The sequence below is a fragment of the Fundulus heteroclitus genome, unplaced genomic scaffold, assembly GCF_011125445.2.
Source record: "Fundulus heteroclitus isolate FHET01 unplaced genomic scaffold, MU-UCD_Fhet_4.1 scaffold_82, whole genome shotgun sequence".
Taxonomy (NCBI): domain Eukaryota; kingdom Metazoa; phylum Chordata; class Actinopteri; order Cyprinodontiformes; family Fundulidae; genus Fundulus; species Fundulus heteroclitus.
The window spans coordinates 1,231,623-1,255,761 of NW_023397274.1; the positions used below are offsets into that span (position 1 = coordinate 1,231,623).

The window sequence follows — 24,139 nt, forward strand, 5'->3', positions numbered from 1 at the left end:
TCGGGTTTCTAACAAAGTCCGGAAAAATGCAAACGAGTTGACTTCAGTATTAGTCTGTTAATTTTGTTTTAGTGCTTCTCGTGACGCGTTTGAAGCCCCGTTTTCCTGCTGCCACCTGGTTATACTTTCTACCTCTTCTGGGATTCCTAAAGACAGGAGATGGTGCACGAGTCAGAATTTATTCTGTTTAAACATACACCCCACTAATATTCGACAAACATCTCCCTTGTTCACGTCGACCTCTATATTTTGCCCTGCTTTAACCGTTTCCTTGGCTGTTTGAGACGCAGTTGTGCCCAATTTTCAGCTGTCTGACCCTGAACCATCCTCGTCAGATGAAGAGGAAACGGTTGGGATGTCTAAGAGTAACCAAGGGACATCCACGGCTCGGAAGTTGCTCAGAACACCGGCATCTGCACGGCGGTGGCAGCATCACGCAAAGGGGCCTTTTCTGCCGCTAGCGCGTACGTAATCCCGCCACAAAAAAATGCTTAAAATGGCGCCGGCAAATAAAGGAGCGTCACCGTTTCCCACGAGAAGAGCGGACAACAGACAGGGGGAGCTTGCTGATGCCTATAAACATGATGTGTCCGTCTCTTCCTGAGCCTTGCTTGGAGAATTTCACAATAAACTGAACCGTGTGTTCCTAGTTCCTGTTTTTGAAAAGCTTTTGCAGTTGGATGTCGTCTAATCGGGTCACTGTGGAGGGGAAAAATGCCTTAAACGGATCATTTAAAACCCCCAAAATGAGTTTGACGGCTAACGTTACAGCCTCCACCTCGTCTCTAATGCGTTAAAGTTGGACAGCAGAGGTGACTGGACTCATTTTTATTAGCAGTTTAGTCCAGTTGCAGTTTTAGAGAAATAAAACTACTGAAAGCGAGCCTTTTTTTTTTTTTAAGATTTAGTTGAGATTTGAACATAAGCTAATTAGTTAAACTAATTCTTTGTTTTCTCTGAGCGACAACACATATTTAGGGGTCCAGAGTATTTCAAGACGTTTTACTGTGTTCTGCTATTAAACATGAGGATGTTAGACATTAAAGATGTTGAAGGAGAACCACTGCTTCCTCTGCAGCTGCTCAAAAGCCTGAAGCAGGAAGAAAAAAACCCACAAAAAAACAAGTTTTTTGGGAGAAAGCAACCTTAAAAGGAAAGCTATATAAAAACTGACCGAGCACTGATCTGTGTGCGCGTTGTGAGTTCTGCGCAGCCTCGAACTCGAAGCGTAGCTTTTATCATCGTCACGTGTCCATATCAGGTTGAGAAATCAACTGTCGTCACTCAAATGTCTTAATGTTGGTGGAAGTCGCTGATTTCATGACGTTTTTCATGTTGCCTAAACTGCTGGATTGTTCACTCACGCCTGTTCGTTTTCTAACTTCTTTTTTTTTAAAGCGTTCTGAACGTTGACGTTGAGACGAGCGTTGGTCTCATCGGTCAGTGGTTATGTCGTTTTATGGGATTGATCTGGTTAACAGGGTCTCTGACTGTTTTAGAGGTTTTACTTTATGCAAAAAAAAAAGGCTGAACTTAAAGTAGCACTTGTACAGAGATTAAAATGCTTCTAACTTTCAGTTTGGTGTGTGTTTTTATTTAATTTATTTTTTATTCATTACGGCATCGTGAGTGCGGCGCTGTGGACCTCGTAGCTAAAAAGGTTCAGCCTGCATGCCTCTGTGGGTACTTTGCACTGAGCTATATTATACACTGGAGTGCTAATCGCCCGCTGTTAGAACGAGTCGCTGTGAAGCCACAAGCCGCCATATTGGTACTCCCTATTTCCCCCAGTAACTAGGGAATACGTGCGCTACAGCATCGAATAACGAGGATTTTCTCATGTTCAGGGGGGTCTTAAAACTTTTAAAATGTCAAATACCATATACTTTTATGTTCTAAAACTATCAAGTACTGAGAAAGACATGTGCTGAAATATTTAGCATTTTATTAATTTAAATATATATATAAATATATAACATTTATAAATATATAAATAACAATATACAAAAACATATATTTACAAATATGTATACATATATACATATACACATACATATATATTTAATATGAATAACATGTAAAATATTTCAGCACCTAATTTCCTAGTAGTTGATAGTTTTAGTACGTCCACTGACTGTATAATTACCTATGAAACGTTTTCACACAGCCAGAAAACTGCTTGTTGTTGCAACCAAATCCTATGGGATTCTGTGAGAGTAGGGAGTAGCAAGATGGCGGCCAGTGACTTCAGTTTTTCGGCAAAATCAGCACTCCAGTGTATTATATAGCTCAGTGGTACTTTGACTCGGTCCAAAAACATGCATGCTGTCTGTGGCTGCGCCATATTGGAGAACAGTGCGATAGATCTAAGCTAAAACATTAGCATCTTAGGCACCGCCTTGTGTCACCAGGGTGACCCTCCAGGCTGCAGGCTGAATATCTTATTCACATGCAAAGGGTAAATTAATGATGGTTTGAATATAATTATTCAATTATTGCATTCCAAACAGCCTTTTACATTACACTGATAATGCAGTAACGGTATGTTAGCGTTTTACTGTGCAGACCCTAATGTTGGGTTGTCTGCCCTCTCTAAAGTGCCTTTATGTGACGAGGTTGGCTCTCGCTGTCGGATATTATCTGCTGGAGCTGCCGTCGTACTCCGCATAACCCCCGCAAGGATTGCAGAGTTTTACGCGACAGACAAAGACACATTCCAACCAAAAACCTCCACCTTTATGTGACGGAGCGACACGTAGTGGAGCATAATTATGAATGGGAAGGAATTTGCTGCAGTTAAAATAAAAGAGGCTGTCGGGAATATGTGTCTCAGGGTTCCTATGAAGTCTTGAAAGGTACAGGATTTTAATTTATTATTTTCAAGGTCTGGTTAAGAGTGGAAAAACAAGGAAAAGTGGGTATAGAAAAATAAATGCTTTATTTTTTATCAGATTTTTCTTCCACGTCTGAAGGACAAATGTCAGCTGTTGATTAATAGCTGCAGAGACTTTTACATTATATTAAATGTACACACTGTTTACCTATCTGTATTTTCCACCCCACATTTTCATAAAAAAAAACAAATGGGGCAATTTTACCACCTATTTGTTGTATATATGACTTTAAATTCAGGTTATACTGGACCTGTAGTTCTGCTAAAATAAAGGACTACAGCAGAGATTTTTAGTAATGCCTTTATTTTTAGGAGAATGGAGGCACAAACCGTACTTTAAACCATCAGCATTTAGTCCAGGATGCCCAGTTCCTTATTCAAGTTCAGATTTTGAAACAGATCTGATCTAAATCAGTCTAGATGCCACAGAAGCCTTATTCTGAAAATCAACGCTGTAGGCATCCTCCGCAGTCTTTGAACATCTAGAGAATGAACAATAATGTTTAAGCCTTCCTACCATTTCTCAGCTTTATTTCGGTCTGGACTTTGACTAGGCCATTGTAACACGAATTTATGCTTTTATCTAGAGCACCCATTGTAGCTCTGGCTGTGTCCAGGCTGGCATCCTGCTGGAAGCTCTCTTTTCTCCATCTAGCTCTAGGAACGGGCCTGGATCCCTGATCTCTGCTGAAGTAAAGCCTCTCCATTGCACCATGCTGCCACCACCATGTTTTGCTGTTTTCAGGGCGACCTGCATTCCTTTTCTCCTGCCATGGCAGCAGCATGTTGGCCAAAAAGGTTTTCAACTCATTCAAGCAGAGCACCTTCTTCCACAAGTTTGGCTTCAAACTTGGTTTAATCTTGGTGCTCTTCTATAAAAAGGCCGGATTTTAGAAGTTTTACCACGTTTCCCTTATATTATTTTAGCCTCCAGGTACATTTTAGGATCGCTTTTTTTTTTTTTTTTTTTTTAATTCTTCCTAATCCTTTCTGTCTGCTGCGGTTCCTGAACTTTCGGGGGAGACCTTCCCCTGGACATCAGACAGGCCTCTTAGTCTGTTTTCAGAAACCCGTCTCCTCTCCCTGGCCCTTCAAACTGCTTCTTTTAAATATTTGTCATTTTACCTCTTGCCAACAGTGATCTTTTATTCATTTTTAGGGCATTGATTTTATTAGAGGCTGCACAGTTACCTTGCATGAAGGGACCTGGGGTCTTTTTACATGTTCTCTCCGTGCATGCATTGCTTCTCTCCAGGTACTCCGGCTTCCTCCCACAGTGCAGAAACATTAGTTAGGTTAGCTGGTGTCCAAACTGCCCTTGAGGGCATGTGTATTGCCCTGTAATGCAGGGGCCGTCAACCCTGGTCCTCAGGACCTGCTGTCCTGCCTGTTTTAATTGCATCTCTGCTCCAACACATCTGAATCACGTGATTGCATGAACTCCTCAGCAGCCGCGATGGGCTGCAGAGGCCTGTTAATCACCCATTTGTTCAGGTCAGGCATGTGGAGGCAGGGAAACACCTACAACGTGCAGGACAGCGGGTCCTGGGGACCAGGGATGCTGTGATGGACGTCCCACGTGTCCAGAGCGCTCCCCCGCCTCTGGACCAATGGCTGCTGGAGACGGGCAGCAGCCCTGCACGGATAAGCGGGAGTGGACCACGAGTGGACGGATGGTTTTAATGCATCATGTGGCTGCCGTTCCACTTATTGTTTGCACGGCAGCACTTTACTGTGGGTGTTTAAAGCGCTCTGTAAATAAAGCTGGCATGGTAACTAAGAGTCGTCCCACCCGAGCCGTGCATCTCCTCCAGAGTTCCCACGCAATGTTCCCTCTGCCCCGCCGGTTCGACCGCCTAATACCTCGGATATTTGTAAACCTCTTTAAAACCCGGAATCCATTTCCTTCCACTTTCAGTAAGAGCAACAAAAAAAAAAAAAAAAAAAAAAAGGTATAAAATCCCAAATGTCATTTGTGGATGCGACTAAACGTACGAGTACGAACAACCCAGGAGAAAAATGTAAAAAAAGTTCAACGAGGCAAAAGTTTTCATTTTAAAAATAATTTATTGGTCTGTATGTACACAGGGGGGGGAGAAAAAAATGAAGTAGAAAAAGGAACAATGAGTAGAAAAGACAAAATGTACAAGAGTCCTTTTTTTTACACTGCATTCAGGATGCCTGCTGACAGACAATACTTTTAAACTGTACACAGCAAGGAGGGAGTCACGCCTGACTGTACCCCCCCTCCCCAAATAATCACCCTGCACAGGAGGAAAATAAACCCAAAATACAATATTCATTTCCTTAGGGAACCGTCTGATTCGGTCGCCGTCAGTTTAGAAGTGGTGTTGGTTACGTTTTGTCTGTCTGGGGTTTCAACACAAGGCCTCTGGACGTCTTTGGTTCATCGACTTACTGTTTTCAAGTGTAATGAAGGTCGCAGCGTGAGCGTGAGACCCGCTGGACCTGAATTCAAATCGCACCGACCCTTTTATTTTTTTCCCCCCCCGTAGGAGACGGGGGATCCAGACGAGGCGACGATTTCAGCGGAGGAGAAAGAAAACCTAAAAACATAAAGCTTAAGTAACATTTCCGACGCATTGCACATCATAATACTGACGAGAACCCCTTTAGTGCCTGTGGTTGAACAGTCCGATTATTTAAGCTCATTCTCAGTCATAAAAACAAACCTCCGCTCAGCTAGAATGCCAATAAATAACAGCGATAACGAGGACTAATACGATAAAATCAGGCCGCCCGTCTACGTTAATACGTGATGAACACAGGGATGAGGGAACGTCGGGTCGGATGGAAGATGGTGAACGAGATCAGCTCCATTTAAACTCACTGCTAACACTGCAGAGGAGCGAGATGGAGGGGAGGGGGGGGGACAATAAATCAGAGCAGCTATAAGAGCACATTAGTGAGTGGTTTTTGTACCGGAAAAACCAGGTTTAAAGGTTGGTCTGGGTTCTGCTTTACGCCCCGTTTGCTTGGTTTAAGGGTCTGAGGGGAGAAAGCAGCCGGGGAAGGTCTGGGGTTCTGGTACCTTACGACAGCCGCATCGCGTGCAGCTGATTCCCTTCTGAGACGACCCTAGACATCAGAACCACGGCTTCTTCACGGGGGGAATATCGCAGTAGAAAAATAATCTAGTTTGTCCGGTTACGTCATTTAAAAAAAAAAAGGTATCAAAAAAAACACCCTAAAACGATGAGGTATGGAAGCGCGCCAGCTGCAGACACGCCTCATGGTTTGTGAGCAAAGCTCTGCTGAGCGACGACGATCGAGCTCTTTGCATTTATTGGGACAAAACAAAACGCCCGCCGCCTGCCTGTGCCGCTCTGCAGCTTCCCAACGCCTCCAGGAGGAGTTAAAAAAAAAAACATAATACACAGAGAGACAGGTGACCTTTCTCCAAGCAGCACATTTTGGTGAAATGTTAGAGAGCGTCGGAGTCGGCCGTGGACAGAGGGCGGATTTAAAGGTTTATGTAATACTGACTGAGGTGAAGGGGGAAGCCTTCTGAGCTCATACAAACAAGACAAAGTCTAGTTCCAGTCAGCCGCTCCTCTCCTGTCCCAACCTGACGGGCTGAAGGTCCACCACTGGTCCCGGCGTTCAGGACAAGGCGCAGTCGTAGGTGCCCTCCTCCTCCCCCTGCTCCTCCGTCTGCTCCGGCGGGGGGTCTTCGGGCGGAGGCCGGGAGAAGGCGCCGGCGGGTTCGAGCGAGGGCAGCGCCAGGCCGAGCGGGGCCGGCGGCCCTCTGCCGTCGTCGGGCCGAGGCGCGGCGGCTCCCCCCGGGCCCTCGGAGGCGGCGAGCTTGCAGCTCTGGCTGGCGGGCTGGAAGGCCTCGGGCTGCACCTGCTCCGACGTCGACTGGAGCAGCTGCTGCAGCTGTGGCTGGATCAGGTTGAGAAAAGGTTTGTATCCCAGGCTGAAGAGAGGAGAGAGGAGACGGACCTCACTTTACATTTCACACACAGTTTAAATGTTACAACCATTCACTTCTGTGTATTCTACTGAGGTTTTATGTGATGGACCACCAGGGGCGGTTCTAGACAGGGGCCAACAGGGGCCTGTGCCCCTGTAGAACTGTTATGGCCCCTGTACTAAAAACATGATATTAAATTTCTTAGGATGATAAATGCTGACAAAGATGGCGTTTTCATTATGTGTTTACCCAATAATAAAATAACAAAATAATAAAAAAATAAATATTAAAAAAATTAAAAAAATTAAAAATTAAGCCGTTTCACGTTAAGCTCCCGCTGTATTGAGAAAAGATCAGAGGTCTGCAACCTGCAGTTCCAGAGCCACAATCGGCTCTTTGGCTTACTTAATATAATAAACGATGAAATGTTGCCCTGTTAAGTCCCCCCCCCTCTCAATCTTTTGTTCTGTGCCCCTTTGAAAAAACACTGGCCCCACCGCTAAATTTGGTCCAGAACCCCCACTGTGGACCACAGCAAAGTAGTGCATACTGGAGAAGATGGAAGGAAGAGCGATTACGGTGTTTAAACTAAATAAAATGAACGAAATCTGAAAAGTGAGCATCTTTACGCGTCACTTTTCAAGTCCTGACAAAGATTGTTGATCAAATTTAGGTTTGGACTTTGAATAGGCAATTCTTACACATAAATAAGCTTTGCTTTAAACTGTTAAACTGCAGCTCTGAGCGTATGTTTAAAGCAGTGGAGTAAAAAAACTTTTATCAAAAGTATCTAAGGAAAAATACAATTAAATACAAATCAGTTGAAAACGTTAACTGTTAATTTACATGTCATCTAAGCCATAATAAGGCCTTTGTTGGGCAGTACCATAAAGCTTGGAGCTCTACACTACTCCAGACATTTTGAATTGAGAAAAACTTTCTGGATAGGAAGCGAAACGTCTTCAAACTTAGAAAAAAAGTCCAGTTGTTTTGTTTTTTAATTCCAAAAAAAAAAAAGAAGTAAAAAACAAAGCAACTTGACTTGTTTTTCGACCGCCAATTACTAAAGGGGTGGACCTGTTTCGGTTGTATTTGCATGTTATCTAAGCCATCACAAGGCCATTCACTGCAAAAACGGATCTAAAAAGAAGTAAAATGTTCTTAAAGTTAGTGTATTTGTCCTTGATTTGAGCAGGTAAATAAGATTATCTGCCAATGGAATGAGTATGTTGACCCCTAAAATAAGATAAATAGACATCCTGCACTTGAAATAAGATGATTGAGATGAATTGTTCTTATTTTAAGTGCAAAAATCTTATTCCACTGGCAGATCATCTTATTTAACTGCTCAAATCAAGGACAAATACACTAACTTTAAGAACATTTTACTTCTTTTTAGATCCGTTTTTGCAGTGTTGTTTGGCAGTAGTATAAAGCTTGGTACTCATCATTACTCCAGACTTTTTGAATTGAAAAAACTTCCTGGAGAGGAAGCGAAACGTCTTCAACTAAAAAAACAAGTCCAGTTGCTTTGTTTTTTGCTTTTTTTTTGGAATGACCATGACCTGGATGACTGAGAATCTTCACCAGCATTTTGTTTTTTAGCTTTTCTGGAATAATTATGACGATGTTGCTTTTTACCTGTACAGTGTCCTTGAGTGTTTTGAAAGGCGCTTGAAATAAAATGTGCCATTTATATTATTATATTGAATCCTCTGAAGGTAACGAGTAGAAATAAAAATCGACGCTCTGCTCTCGATGAACACCCACCAGTCGGCGGAGGCCCAGGCGTCGACGGCCAATAAGCCGTTGCGGACGCTCTGCGACGTCTCTGCAGGAACCTCGGGGCTGTCCAGGAAGCTGATCACCTGCTTGATCACGTTAGCGTCCCGCAAGATCAGACCGATCACGACGCACCACTCCAAGCAGCCCGCCTCCATGAACACGTGGAGGAGGTACCTAAGAGGCGGACGGAGGCGCGGATGTCAGAACACGGCTTTGGGTTTGTGTCCCCGAACGTTTTTTATAGTGAGGAACGAAATCAAACGAGGGGAAACTCACCTGAGCTGCACCTGCGACTTGTGCGGACCCTTGTTGGCCAGCTCCATGGAGATGTGCTCCAACTCGGCTTGACTCAAGCTCAGAGTGGAGAAGTTCTCGTCCACCATGGTCCAGTCTCCGTCCACCACCGAGCTGGTCTCTGTGAGGTCTGTGGCCGAGCCCACGCTGTACTCCTCCACTGGAGGCGGCGACACACGTCGACAGTCAGGGGACTTTCAGGCTCTTTTTAAGAGAAATAAAAGACGGACGCTCTTTACCTTTGTTGGTGAGCAGCGACAGGAAGGCGTCGTGCGTCTGCGGGGAGTTTCGGTCGGAGTGAGCCGACGATGCCGTGTCCGCGTCTTTGGCGTTTTGCCCGAGCCCGTCCATCCAGGCCAGGTTAGCGGCGGCCGTCGGAGGCGGCGCCGTATCCATGTCGCTGTTCAGCAGGCTGTCTGCAGACCGCGACTTCAGCAGCTGCGTGCTCAGCACTTTGAGGAGCAATAAGAGACGATCAGCAGGGAGAAGCTAAACGTACGTCTGACGGATCGCGTGCGCCGCGCTCGCTCACCGCTGCGGCAGCGTCCGTTCTTCAGAGGCGAGCTGAGGCTCCCCACGGGAATGACGGGGAAGGGCCAGAGGAAATCCTTGTGGAGCTTCTTCAGGGCCGAGACGAAGTCCTCGACCCGGGCCACGCGGTTTCTCTCCCGGCACAACCAGCCGATGAGCTCGAAGCCCAGCTGGGCCGAGAAGCAGCCGAGGTCGCGCAGGCGCACCTGCTCCAGGAGGTGGCGGGCGTGGCGCCACAGCATCATGTCGATGTACATGTTCTCCGGACACTCCGCCTCCCGCCTGAGAGGAGACGCCACGGACACGGATTAGCGATTAGGCTAAGCGTCCTGTAAGGCCGGCTCAGCTCGTGTGCGTACCCTTTGGCGGAGGCTCCGCTGGGCATGCTGAAGGTCTTCTGCAGGTTGAACTTTCCCGTCGCGATGGAGTCGGCAGACTGAGACAGGCTGATGCTGCGGTTCCTGAAGAACTCGAAGCCGCCCGTAGAGCTGGGTTCCTGAACAAACATTCACAGTCGTGCCTTCATGTGCAAAAGATCACTTCCTACTTTAAGAAGACCTTCCAGAAACCTGAGATGTTAATGTGCTGAGAGGTACACTGCAAAAACAGAACAAAAAATAAGTAAAATTTTCTTTAAATGAGTATATTTGTCCTTGATTTGAGTAGATAAATAAGATGATTTGCCAATAGAATAAGATTTTTCCACTTAAAATTGGAACAACTCATCTCCATCATCTTATTTCAAATGCAGGATGTCTAATTATCTTATTTTAGGGGTAGAAATGCTCATTCCATTGGCAGATAATCTTATTTACTGGCTCAAATCAAGGATGAATAGATTAACTTTAAGAACATTTTACTTGTTTTTAGACCAGTCTTTGCAGTGTAAAAATGAGTACCGTATTTTCCAGAGTATAAGTCGCAGGGGGTGCGACTTATACTCTGGAGCGACTTATGTGTGAAATTATTACACATTTTTACCGGTATATCATTACACCTGTTATTTTCACACCAAACCACAAGAGGGCGCTCTAGGCCTGTGTTGAATCAGACGTAAGCGACGTAGAAGCGGAAGTTTCCGCAGCTTCTACCTCCGGAGTTAACGGAGTTATTTGAAAGATTTCACTGGATTTTAGTTATTTGGAGTGACACGGGCGCTTTGGTTAACTTCTTTGCATGTTATTTATGCTATATTTATCTGAATAGCTTTTAATATGTTGGGTTAACATACCAGGCACATTCTCAGTTGTGTCATGTAGCGTAAGCTAACCGTACAATTATTCAGCCTGTTGTTGCCTCCGTTCTATTTTTATTTAAAATTGCCTTTCAAGATGACATGTCTGTTCTTGATGTTGTATATTATCAAATAAATTTCCCCCAAAAATGCGACTTATATATGTTTTTTTCATTCTTTATTATGCAATTTATGTGTGGTGCGACTTGTACTCCGGAGCGACTTATAGTCCGGAAAATACGGTAATTCTGCCCTCAGAAGCTGGCCTATTCCTCACCGTGGGCACGGATCTTTGAATCTTCGTCGTATTTGTTTCTGCGTCTTTAAACCAGGTGATTCATTCATGTACACGTATAAGCACACATATGCTGCAAAAACGGAACTAAAGTAAGCAACATTTTCTTAAAATAAGTGTATTTGTCCTTGATTTGAGCAGGTAAACAAGATGTTATGCCAATCGAATGAGTATTTTGACCCCTGAAATAAGACAATTAGACAAACTGTACTTGAAATAAAATTATGGAGATAAGTTGTTCCTATTTTAGGTGCAAATATCTTATTCCATTGCCAGATGATCTTATTTGGCAGCTCAAATCAAGGACAAATACACTCGTTTCAAGAAACTCTTACTTATGTTTAGTTCTGTTTTAGGCTGCGATGGTGCAGATATGCTTATTTTGTTGGACCGCAGCCTGTAAGGTGTTTCATTGTTCATCTGTAGCAGCTGTTTTTTTCCTAATCGCCACAAAGGTTTGTGTCCAGGATGTGTGGAGTATGTTTTCTGACCCTAGAGCCGTACACGTCCTGAATGGAGTCTCTCTGCAGACCTAATTGTTCGTCGCAGTCTGGACCTGTCCTGTTTTGTGGAGGAGTCAGACTCCTGTAGCTCTTCCAAACTGCACTAACTTAACAAGCTGCTTTTTTTTAGCTTCTTTTAGCTGCTTTGAGCTCCTTGGCAAGTTTGTCACTAAGCTCCGCCCTCTCAAACCACAACACAGAGCACGTGAATATGTCGCAGCAAGTAGCGGCGGAGGAAATGGTCCTAAAACGGGGTTTTACTAGTTCGCCAGTCTGACAGAAATAAACCACAGTGATTTGTAAAACTTGCAAGGAACCGGTAAAAACAAAGTCTGGTAACGCAACCAACTTGTTTCATCACGTAAGCCGCTCACTGCCGCAGCAGCCCGAGCCGTTTTAGCCCCGCGTTGCTGCTGCGCGTCTTCTTAGGAATCTTCTGGAAGTTCTTCCAAAACAAAGCAGGTACAGCAGCTAAACTGGGCTCCCTTCTTTGTGATAATATGAAAAAGCATCCAGGCGGCATAAGGACATCACACATGCAGTAACATGATGGACATGCTGCTGTTGTCTGCAGCTGAAAAACCTGGCTTCAAACAAATACTCGCCACTCTTGATCTGCGATATAAAGTTCCGGGACGCAAGTTTTTCTCTAACAGCGCTCCCTAAATTGTGCAACTAGTGCAGAGAATCAGTGCAAAATGAGCTGCAATCTGTGTCCTCCTTACACGCCACAACCTCGGACCTCAGCCATGCGTCAGCCTCTCAATTATGAAACCTGAGAAGTAACTAGTGTACTATTCCCACCTAAATATGCTATTTTATTTATTTATTTGGTATATTTATTTTGGTCATTTTACTGCTCACTTTAGTTTATTGTTCTTTGTCAGTATTTAATAACATAACTCAGGTCTCTTAAGTAATTTTTCTTTAAAAAAAAAATAAAAATCTGTTATGGTTAAAAAAAAGTTGGTTAAATAAAGATTTAACTGGAATTCTGTGTTTGTGTTCTTTATTAAAATTAAATCATTTAGCAATATCATAAAATGTCCAGGCAGAGCTGCACATAAAATATGGTTTTAAATATTTTCAATAATTATCGATATCGATCAATATGCATTTTCTTTTATTGCTAAGCTTTTTTTTCCTCAGAGTTTGGTCAAAACAGCCAAATTACCAGAAACTCAGATTATTAAAGTTAACCTCTCAGTTCTCTCACCTGAGTCGATGGCGTTGGGGGCGGAGACTCCATCTCGCCAGAGCCAATGGCCTTGAGGAATCGGATCATGTGCCGGCAAAGGTCCCACTTGCCCTGCTCGAGAGCCGTGTTGAAGAGAAGAGTGGCGTGCTGCCGGCTCACCGCAGGAACCTCCATGTTCTGCAGAGAAGGGGGTCAAACAGCAGACGGCACGCTTTTAGACGTCTTTAGCTTAAAAGGCGGTTTAGCATGCCGCTTCCCTCGTCCTCACCTGCAGGATGATCAGATAGGAGGCGGCCGTGTCCAGGTCCTGAGCCATGAGGCACTCCTCAAACAGGTCTTTGGGGTTTCCCACGGCGGCGAACAGGTAGTTCCACAGAGCGTACTCCGTCTTGCGGGCGCAGTGGACGATGGTCTGGAGGAAGAGGGGGAACTCCGTGATGAACTTGGCCACGGTGGGGAGCAGCGGGTCGGGAATGGGCTCCCGCGAGGTCGCCTCCTCCTCCAGCACCACGTGAACCATCAGCTCCAGGACATGAGGGAAGTAGGGGAGGGAGGCGCACGACTGAGCCAGCATCAAAGCCTGGGGGGATGAGGAGGGGGAAATGGGCAAAGATTATGTCCCAGGGTTCCTACAGCATAAATTCAAGACTTTCTAATGCCACTTGAAATAAAAAGTTAAGACCAACTTTATAATAAACACAAGAGAAAAAAAAAACTGCTTGCGACAACTTTACCCAAATGTTTATTTTAACATAAACCATTACTTTCTGGTCCAGTAGAATGTTTCAAATTTTGAAAAACTTTCCATACAGGAAGAAAGCTAACAGCACATAAATGGCAGGTATATTTTTTGAACTGAATTCATGAACTTTGTTTTGTTCCCTACTAAAATAAACAACTCCTTTTGGTAGATATGGCATGGTACTGCAGGCTTTCTTCAGTTACTCCTTCACCTGTTGCAACTTTGCCATTTTGTCATTTTACATTGCTTTCTTAGCCTGTTTTATTTGGTGATAAGTTGTGCCATCACCGTGCCAGCGGTTCTCTCGTCACTTTGTCACCGTGTCCAACGTCCACAATACCTCAGCTTTCGTACCGCCAAAAATTGTCCGTAGATTTGTTGCCATCTCACAGCCATCTCCAACATCACTGTCAATGTTGGAGATGGCTGTGAAGACATTGCAGGGGAACAGAACTGAGAAATACCTGCTATTCCTGGGTAACTTGATTTGGACGCTTTGTGTTTCACCCTTCGCATGTGTGACTCCACTGCCTTTTTTCCCCATCGTGCCAAGGTTGAATGATTTCTTGTACAAAATATACCGTGCCTCATATACATTCTCTGGTACTGGTTTTAGCCATGCAGAAAACTCTTGGCTGGATAGCCAATGTTCGTTGAATTTACACTTCCCCATGTTGTCCAGATAAAAAGTCGGGCATCTCCCCAAAGTCCTGGCTGCAACATCGTTTTTATTGGTTTCGCTATTGGGACAGTAAATAAAGGCTACAGCGAGCCGGTGAATAAAAATAAATAGATAATTGTTTCAGTTATTTTAAAGTTTAATATGGATTAACAAAATAAAATCCTATTTAAGACGGTAACAAATTTAAGACCTATGAATGACTAATTTAAAGGCATACTATGCAACATTTTTCAGTTAATTAATGTGTTCCATACCATTTTGGATGATTAAATGAGTCATTTCAGGTTGAACAAAGGTTTTCTCGGCCGCCCTGGGGGTCTGTGGGGGAAATACCGCACTTGCAATTGCAAGAGCTCACGGCCCGCACACACAGAAGTCTCGCTTTACGGCGAGAACTCCATGTGTTTTTGCCCTGCTATTCACTATATGCACACGTGTTAACGTCAAATAAACATGCAAGCATATCGAGTTTTATTATTATTATTATTATAATCTTTTTTTTTTCTTTTTTTTTTTTATGTTGGCGAGACACTACCGCGGCGGCGGCTGCGGCTTGGCGAGGCGGTGGCGGTAGCGTCTCGCCAACATAAAAAAAAATAAAAAAATAAAATAAAATAATAATAATAATAATAATAATAAAACTGGCGAGGCGGCCGCCTCGCCAAGATAGCGCTGCGGGAAGCCTGATGTTCATACCTTCACTGTGTTAGTCATTGTTTGTACTGCCGTTTTTTCCACTTTTCGTTGCGTTCGCCTGTCTGCTAAGCTCAAAACAACCACGCCTGGCTTGAAGGAGAAACCAGAACAGCTGAGCATCTTTACGACAGTGCACTTTTACTTTCGCCCTCTGGGGGGAGCCTCGCTGGAAAATCAACTCCGGTTGCATAGTATACCTTTAAGACATTATGATACCAATTAAGGCCTTAGTTTTATACTGAAGAATTCAATGTCTTTTAAGACTTTTTAAGGATCTGCAGGAACCCTGTGTCCTGTGTTAGTTGCCCCGCATCGATCAGGAGCCCCTGTGTGAAAAACAAACCAACCTGTTCGCCCAGGTTGCGAACCAGCAGCTGCCTCAGGATGTGGTGGAGGTAGATCTGGGAGGTCCTCTCCACTGTGCAGTAAGGAAACAGCGCCTCCAGTGGCTCGGAGGGTCCCTGCAGCCCGTCGTACAGCACGGTCTCGTTGGTCGCTCCCAGCACCAGGGCGTCCTCGAACAGCACGGCCAGCGGGTAGATGTTGATGTGGAAGGGCAGCATTATGCGTCGGGAGAGGAAGGAGTGCGGCTTGCGGTGGTCCCTGGGGAACAGCGGCAGCCACACCTTCATTCCCGCCTCTCCGCAGGACAGCCACAGGGCCTCCAGCAGGTGGCGCTTCTTCTTGTTGGACCGACACGTCGTCCACACGTTCTCCACGCACTGCGCCAGCACGACCGGGGGACAGAACGGGAGCTGAAAGAGACACGAAGGCGAACCGTTACTTCGCAAAAAAACGCCGTAAGGGGAGAAGTTAGGGGTTCGACTGGTACCTGCGGTCCCGATCGGTCCCTCTGCAGCATGATCAGCTGGCCGGCCAGGTTCAACATGATGCTCTCCGCCATGCAGGCCTGACATGGAAACGGGCACAGATTAACCTCCCCCCACCCTCTGGTTACACCTCGGCCGGCGTTTGTTTTTATGCGTTTATCGTCGTTTACCTGCTGCGGTGCTTTCAAAGAGATGCCGGTCTCTGTGCGCACCGACGTGAGCGTGACGGAGACCACGAGGGCCGGGTGAGGGATGTAGCGAGACATGGACACCTCCTGCAGCAGCTCCACGCTAACAGATGGCGTTGGACTGGGAGAACAAATACACATGTTGAAAGTTATGAGGAAGGCTCTTAAAACATGCTTCTGGTGGAAGGAGAAACTTTACATTTAGTCATTTTAGATCAAAAATTAAGATTCTCAGTCATCCAGGTCATGGTCATTCCAAAAAAAGTAAAAAACAAAGCAACTGGACTTGTTTTTCGTAGTTGAAGACGTTTCGCTTCCTCACCAGGAAGCTTTCTCAATTCAAAAAGTCTGGAGTAATGATGAGTACCAAGCTTTATACTACTGCCAAAACAAATTAATTAACCAATTAACCACTGGCTTAATGGCTTTAACGACCACCCATTACTAAGGCCTTTGTTTGGGCAGTAGTATAAAGCTTGTTACTCCACATTACTCCAGACTTTTTGAATTGAGAAAGCTTCCTGGAGAGGAAACGAAACGTCTTCAACTACAAAAAAAACAAGTCCAGTTGCTTTGTTTTTTACTTTTTTTGGAATCAAAAATGAAAGCAAGAACAAAGGCATTTAAGTGAAAGTTAGTAGTAATGCTGGTGTACCTCAAGGGTCTACGTTGGGTTCTCTCTTTTTCCAACTTGTTTTCAAGAACATTTCCTAAGCTTGTCCGTCTCATGTTAATTATCAGATGTATGCAGATGACACTTTAATGATTCATTCTCTTTCTACTCTGAAGTTGGATTTTTTCCTTTTCGATTCAGTCTTGTATAGCGTTAACAATTAATATGATGAAATGTTTTATTATTGTTTTATACCGTCAACCTGACATGTCGGGTGCTTTTTACATGATGGACTAAAGTGCCCATTTTGTTTAATGTGCAGTGTTGTTTTTAATAAAAGTACACTGGTTAAAAAGAAAAAGAAATTGAAAATTGGAATAAAGCATTAAAACAGGGGTTCCCAGTCTTTTCAGGTTGCAAATAATGATAATAAAAGTCATTATATTTTGAGAATAAAGTGTAAAATAACAAGAAAAAATATTTCTTTTTATAAGAATTTAAAAAAAGCCCAGCCTTCCTGTTTTTAAAATGAGCAATGCTGAGCATCTTGTAATGTTATACTTTGGGACTGGTTTAAAAACATTAATTAATACAAAATCTTTTCAGCTCATCAGTATCAAATCATCTCACAGCCCTCACTTTGGGAACCTCTGCATTAAAACCAAGGTAGATGCAAGAAATCCTAAGGAACACATCTGTAATTATTTTCTTCACCAGAAGGGGGAGACAAAATCTTAGCAGAACAGCCTGATAACAAGGAACAGATTGCTTTAAAACAAATGTCTTTACCTGTTTCTTTCTCAAAACATAAATGCAGCTAGGTAGCAGTCTTGCCTAAAAAATTCACAATTATTGATGATACAGATTTTCTTGAGGTTGCAGAAACGGATGCCTAGCTATGCTAAAAAGCTGGGGAACTTATTATTTTTCCTATAAGGAAGAATAAATAGTACAACACCTCCGTCCCAAAAAAACACACCAACGAAAGTAGAGGATTTTTGATGAGAGCATCTCTAAGAGGGATAAATTTCACTGGCAATGATGGAGTCTGGAGTGTAATACTGAAGGAGCTCACCCGTCGTTTCTCTTCTCTATACTATAGAGACAGATGGAGCAGTCGGCTCTGAACAGGATGACCATGTCTCTGAAGACGTTGAGGAGCAGCGTGTCTGAGTGCAGCCTGGTGACCGAGGCGAAGGCGTTGTCCAGATTGGACGAGCGCTGATAGAGCCTCAGCTGGAGCCAGAACAGAAAAAAAGCAGTCAGTCGCCTTAATAAATCCAACACGACGTCAAGTCGCACAGAGTTGATGTTAAAAGTAACGAGCCGGAGACGGTCGCCATCACCTGCTCTTGTTGGTCTGTAAAATTGTAGCACGCCACCACAACAAAGTCTTTCCACCAGGCAAGACCTCCTGTCACAGTCATGCTCTGCTCCTACAAAAGAAAATAATTTTATTCTCATCTCACAAGATTTAATTATTATTACCATATTTTTTGGGTCTATAAATCACCCAATTTTTCATAGTTTGGCTGATCCTGCAACATATAGTCAGGAGCGACTTTATACCTTAATTTTAAATGGTAATTCATACTGATCAACATGAACCAAGGAGGCTTGTGAAAACTATCCTGCTCCTCTACCAGATAAAAATGTATTGAAACATTAACTTATAGACAATAGGGATGCACCGATATGAAAATTTGGGCCGATATCGATTTCTGATATTAATACTGCCGTTATGTCCGATAACCGATATTTACCGATGTGTGCGCACACATTTACGTTTCTGTGATGGTTAAATTTAGTAAAAGTTTGTACTGACTCAAAACAAAAATTCAAAACTGAATTTTTGAATGTCGTTTACAGTCTAGACTTATGTGCTGCTTTTTTAATTTTTTATCTCTGCTTCATTTAAATCCCCACAATCTTGGCTGCGTTGAGTCATTGTCACTTTAACATGACCAACCACCTCTCCTCCCCCTCTTTATACACAGGTATAAATGGCAACAAGCTGGAAAAAAAAAAAAAACAAAAAAAAAAAAAACATTGGTTAATATCGGCCCAGTTTTACTTATTGGACCGATACCGATATGTTAAAAAAATGACTAACATTGGCCGATACCGATGATAGTGCCGATATATAGTGCATCCCTAATAGACAACAATGAACACATGTTTGTATGTGGTTTGCTGTTTCTGTATGCATTCACACAGTGATGGTTGAGTGGTGCAGCTCTAAGGGAGAGCTCAGATTGCAACAGAACCCTGTTACTGGGCTGCCCGTGAAGCTAATAACAGCTAGCGCTAGCTTAAAGGTCAGTTGTCCGGGTAGGTTACAACGTTGTTCTCAAACATTCACGTCATATTGTTAGCTTAGCACGTAGCACCACTTCCTGTGTTGGTGGCTGGTTTTGCTTATTTATCCCATTCAAACTCCCAGGTATGTTTAATAATTTTCAGCAGAGTGTGGATGCAGCTGTGCAATGGAATAAGTTGCCTTACCAGATTAAATGTCAGTTTTTAGTCTTGGATTGTGTGAAATAAATTTCTAAATAAATGCAACTTATAGTCCGGTGCGACTTGTATATTTTTTTTTTTTCCCACTTTATGATACAGTACTCAAAATAGGAACATGGTCTAAATCTTCTAACTCTTGAGTCAAATGGTTAACTTCTCAGGTTCCCCTTTTCAATCACAAATCCTTGATTTTGCCTGAATAAAAACCACCTGGTAGCTCCTTACCTGAGTGATGTTCCCAAACAGCTTCCATTTCCTCGTGAATAAGGAGTAGTGCGCAAAGCCCCGCCTGCCTGCGACAGCCATGCACTGTCCTGCTGTGTCTATGGCTGCAAACTGTGCATCCGCACAAAAAAAAAAAAACAGAAACATATCGACAAAGGTAAAAAATACCACAAAAAGTAAAAAGTACACTCATACCATTTTAAAAGGATTTTAATAAGACCTTATATAAAACGACCCAACACAAAGTAGTGCATAATGGTAAAGTGGAAAGAAACTCAAACATGGTTTTAATTTTTTTTAACAAACACAAATCTGAAAGCATGGCTCATAATTTTAATCAGCTGCTTCTACAAAGTGTAAATCCATCTAAGTCATTTTTTGCACATTTAGAGACAGGAATTTTCTTTACCTTTTTTTTTTGCAAAACAGATCAAGCTCAATCTGTCTGTGAACATAATGTTTCACGTCTTGATGTGCAATACTCTGGACATTTTACTTTATAAACATGGTTTCTGTTGCAACATTGTAATGCGACTGTATGTTAAAAGTAATTTAATTCAGAGAATATTCAAAGTCAGCACAGTGCTGTCTAAGTGGTTGGGTGTTGTGCTGCAAAAAACCAACCTAGAAATCATGTAATAATCTTCCTACACCACATGTAAAAAAGAAAATCTAGTTTATTAAAATGAACAACATCCCTGTCAAATAATCAAACAGCTTAAATTAAATGGAAAACTTTCTGCTATGTTCAAGGAACAAAAAAACAAGAAAAAAAAAACACAATATGGAAGAACGCCTGAGGCTGTACACTGGTAGGCTTCTGATTTTTATATTTTTCTGTCTTATTTTCCCTGTTTATTTAACAATTTCATATCCAACATGAAGTGGAAATAGATTTATCTCGCTTTATGAAATCAGCTGCACACGTTTCTGTTATCAGAAAAGCAAAACTCCTCCTCCAACACACACTTACCCGTATTGGCCAGTTGCTCTCTAGGTATGTGCCGTGAATCTAAAGACGAAACAGAGAGAGTGAGGCCAATTTAAAATCTGCTGCAGGTAAAGTGACAAAAAAAAAAACTAAAACAAATCACATTTGATTAGCCAGAACATATTAAAGCAGTGTTTCTCCTACCATTCTACAAGCGGGGGCGCCCCACTCTGCCAAGAAGGCATGTAGTAAACTAAAATACGTCTATAAGTGTTCGCTATGTTGTGTGTTACAACAGAAAAAAAAACCCACATTTATTTCACGTGGCTCCCCGATTACTTCAACATACTGATCACGTTTGCCTGATGCAAATTTGATGATCACGTCTGCTTAAACTCTATTATAATGGAACCATTATAAGTGGAATAGTTACACATACAAATGGTTTTAAAAATACTCACCTGTACACTGTGACTTCTCCTGCATTGTCTACATTTAAATTGTTTACTATTAAATCACTGCCGCACCTTATACTGTAATTTAATTTTTACTGCAATTTACAAGCTGTATGCAAAGAAATTCGTTCTGTACGCACTCTGTGCAAACAAAATGACAAATAAAGTTGTCTAAGTCTAAGGAAAACGCATTTTTGTAGCTAGATCAGGGGTGTCAAACTCATTTTGGTTTAGGGGCCGCATACATCTTAATCTGATCTCAAGAGGGCCACACGAGTTAACGCATTGCAAGATTAAATAGAACTAATAAATTAATTAAGTTAATTTCACTTTTACACAATATATTATGAATAACCTCAGCGTTTTTAAGAAAAGTTTGTGCAATTTCAACAATACTTTTACTCAGTTAAACATTTACTTGTGCATTATGCATAAGAACTGATCACAGTGATTATACGATGTTGAAAAACATTTATTCAAATTTTTTGGAACTTAAAAACACTGTCCTGCATGACAAAATACATCAAACAGATACAAATTAAGAAATGATTTGAATTTTTCCACACCTGAAGCTTAATCTGCTAATTAAAACACAGCGCAATATAGGACAATATAGGAACGGCACATTTTCAATTAAACGAGGTACATGTTTTTTTCAATAATTGTTTTATCATTCTGTTCCTTTTATCTTGTCCACTTGTGAAAGTCAAATCTGATGAGCTCTTTGGCTCTTTGTGGCATCTTATTGCCACATTGCCAGACAGGACACTGGAAAAAAAAAAAATAAATAAATAAAAAAAAAAAAAAAAAAAAAAAATAATATATATATATATATATATATATATATATATATATATATATATATATATATATATATATATATATATATATATATATATATATATATATATATATTTTTTTTTTTTTTTTATAATGATAATGCATTTAGCCACAGGGCCGGACTAAATTGTTCGGCGGGCAGGATCTGGCCCGCGGGCCGTATGTTTGACACCCCTGAGCTAGATAGACACCATGAATGGATCCGAAGCAGATCCCAAATGTAATAAAATTAACATTGAATTAAGTTACGCTAGAAAAATATTCTAAACTGGCAGATTTAAAGAAATTTTCACTCAATCAAGAAGTAGGAAGGAAGAGAGGTGGGTAGCCTTCAAAATATAACCGTGTATAAAGATACAATACATGATGGTGACAGAAACAAAAAGACAAAAGACAGAACCAGGCTGCTCATATAAAACTGTGTTCTGTGATACTAATGGAAAGCTAAGAGGAAGAAAAATCTTAGCGACCCCCCCTCAAACACAAAATATCTAGGGGAATCACTGCAAACCAGACAACATCTCTGCTGGTACATCAGCCCTCACCTGGACCACATGCCAGTGCTTGTGTCCGAGTAAAGTGCTGAGTCCCTGAGAAAGAGAGGAGTCCGGATTGGGCGGGTGGTGCAGCGGGCTGCCGTCCCGTGGATGCAGGTTGCTGTGTGCATCGGGGGTGCTGTGGATTTGAGTGGGGTCGCCACAGGTCAGGTAGAGGCGGTCTTCACCGTGGAGCAGCACCTGCTCCTGGTTACTCTGCACAGTCGACAGAGGAGCAAACAGCGCATGAAATGTCTGAGCGGGACCTCGTGTTTGTGTAAGCGCGCTGCTCAGAGCTCTCCGGTACGCCGCTCACCGTGCAGGGGTTGACTGTGAGGGCACTCTTGATGAAGTGGAACTGCAGGATCCCAGCCTGCAGAGACGGGTGAGGAGGAGAAACCATCTCCACGTCCTCCTCCTCCTCCCCGTCCTCCTGTCTCCGCCTCTCCTGTCTGCTCGGGATCACCCACAGGTGGTAGCCCTCTGCTCCCCAGCTCTGGCAACCAGCACATAATCAATGTTAGTCAGTACATGGAAAATAAAATGAAATAAACCCCCCCCAAAAAAAAAAAAACATTTTAAGCTACACCTAATTTACTGTACCACTCTAACAGATGTGTAGCTGAAAATAGCATTTTATACATAAGTTAGACGAAACAAAAAAATTACATTTTGAGCACCTCCTTCAAAATGTTTGCAAAGGCCTACAAATAAGCAGGACTTCCTGTGGCTGTGTTTGACAGCTAACTTTCTTCCACTCCTCAACAAAAGTTATGCTCAAAAATATTCTAAACTGGCAGATTTAAAGAGATTTTTACTTAATGAAGAAGTAGGAAGACAGGCGGGTAACCTTCAAAATATAACCATGTATAAAGATACATGATGGTGACAGAAACATAAAAAGAGAGAGATAAAAATTTATAAGAGAAAGTGTGAGAGAGACAGAACTAGGCTGCTCATATAAAACTGTGTTCTGTGATATTAAGCTACACATAATTTACATTATCATTCTAACAGATGTGTAGCTGAAAATACCATTTTATACATAGACAAAACAAAAAATGTATATTTTGAGCACCTCCTTCAAAATGTTTGCAATGGCCCACAAATAAGCAGGACTTCCTGTGGCTGTGTTTCACAGCTAACTTTCTTCCACTCCTCAACAAAAGCCAGGTCTGAGGAGAACAACTAATAGTTGTCCGATCACAGGAGCTACAGATCTCTGCAGCTCCTCCAGAGCTGCCATGGACCTCCTGCTTGACCTCCCCTCTGATAAATGTTCCCAGGGGTGCCTTATGCTCTTTGAGACGTTCAAACGCTTGGGATGTCGCTTCAACCTGTTGTGTTCCTGTGTTTGATCACTAGTGTTTCCTAAAAACACACCCGACGCCTTCACAGAAGATCTGGGTTTCCTTTGAAGTGGTTTGTGTTGATCGGCGGCATAAAATCCAGGTAAAATACATTAAAGTTTGTGTTTGTAATAGCAAAAAGAATACTTTTGCATGGCACTTTGGGGGGAAAAAAATTAAAAATCACACAGAAGTGTGGTTGTCTGGCAATTTTTTTGGATAATTGCTCTTTAGGAATAACGTCGTTTGCGATGCTAAATACTATATTGTGCCACTGAGCTAAAAACAAAACCTTAAAAACGAGTAAAAAGCACCAAAACCAAAACGGTGCCACTGCAAAAGCTTATCTAAAAATACGTAAAATGTTGTTAAAATTTGTGTTTTTGGCCTAGATCTGAGCAGGTAAATAAGATTATCTGCCAATGTAATGAGTATTTTGACCCCTAAAATAAGATAATTAGATATACTGCACTTGAAATAAGATGGAGACGGGTTGTTCCTATTTTAAGTGCAAAAATCTTATTCCATTGGCAGATCATCTTAATTACCTGCTCAAATCAAGGAAAAATACACTCATTTTAAGAAAATATTACGTATTTTTAGTTCTGTTTTTGCAGTGTGAAATACTTTCTGATCGAGTCAACTTCAAACGACCAGAAACTCCCGACTCCTTCAGAGGACCCCAGATTTTTCTCAATCACAATTTAATTTACTATCTACGACACGGTGCAGGCATGAAAATACTTTCACAACAAAACAGGTTAAAAAAAATGAATAAATCACACAAAAAGCAGGATGTTTAGAGCCACATACCATAGAGCTTATTTTAAGGGGGTCCTTCTTGGTGCCGTCTGAATGATGC

The 24,139-nt window shown here is 42.4% G+C and overlaps 1 protein-coding gene across 1 annotated transcript in view; it reads right to left on the reverse strand.

Annotated features, from left to right (window-relative positions):
- Positions 1-4,971: 4,971 nt before the first annotated feature.
- Positions 4,972-24,139, reverse strand: part of ric1 (RIC1 homolog, RAB6A GEF complex partner 1) — a 52,601-nt gene continuing 33,433 nt past the window's right edge. The window contains exons 10-27 of the mRNA XM_012869177.3: positions 24,091-24,139; positions 22,245-22,424; positions 21,938-22,144; positions 20,140-20,178; positions 19,167-19,277; positions 17,768-17,857; positions 17,497-17,657; positions 15,791-15,929; positions 15,623-15,700; positions 15,138-15,545; positions 12,939-13,250; positions 12,689-12,847; positions 9,800-9,936; positions 9,442-9,722; positions 9,149-9,361; positions 8,892-9,069; positions 8,601-8,789; positions 4,972-6,833 (exon numbers count right to left, since the gene is read on the reverse strand). Coding sequence (XP_012724631.2) covers positions 6,518-6,833; positions 8,601-8,789; positions 8,892-9,069; positions 9,149-9,361; positions 9,442-9,722; positions 9,800-9,936; positions 12,689-12,847; positions 12,939-13,250; positions 15,138-15,545; positions 15,623-15,700; positions 15,791-15,929; positions 17,497-17,657; positions 17,768-17,857; positions 19,167-19,277; positions 20,140-20,178; positions 21,938-22,144; positions 22,245-22,424; positions 24,091-24,139 — 3,247 coding nt within the window. The 3' untranslated portion in view covers positions 4,972-6,517. The remainder of the gene's footprint in view (positions 6,834-8,600; positions 8,790-8,891; positions 9,070-9,148; positions 9,362-9,441; positions 9,723-9,799; positions 9,937-12,688; positions 12,848-12,938; positions 13,251-15,137; positions 15,546-15,622; positions 15,701-15,790; positions 15,930-17,496; positions 17,658-17,767; positions 17,858-19,166; positions 19,278-20,139; positions 20,179-21,937; positions 22,145-22,244; positions 22,425-24,090) is intronic.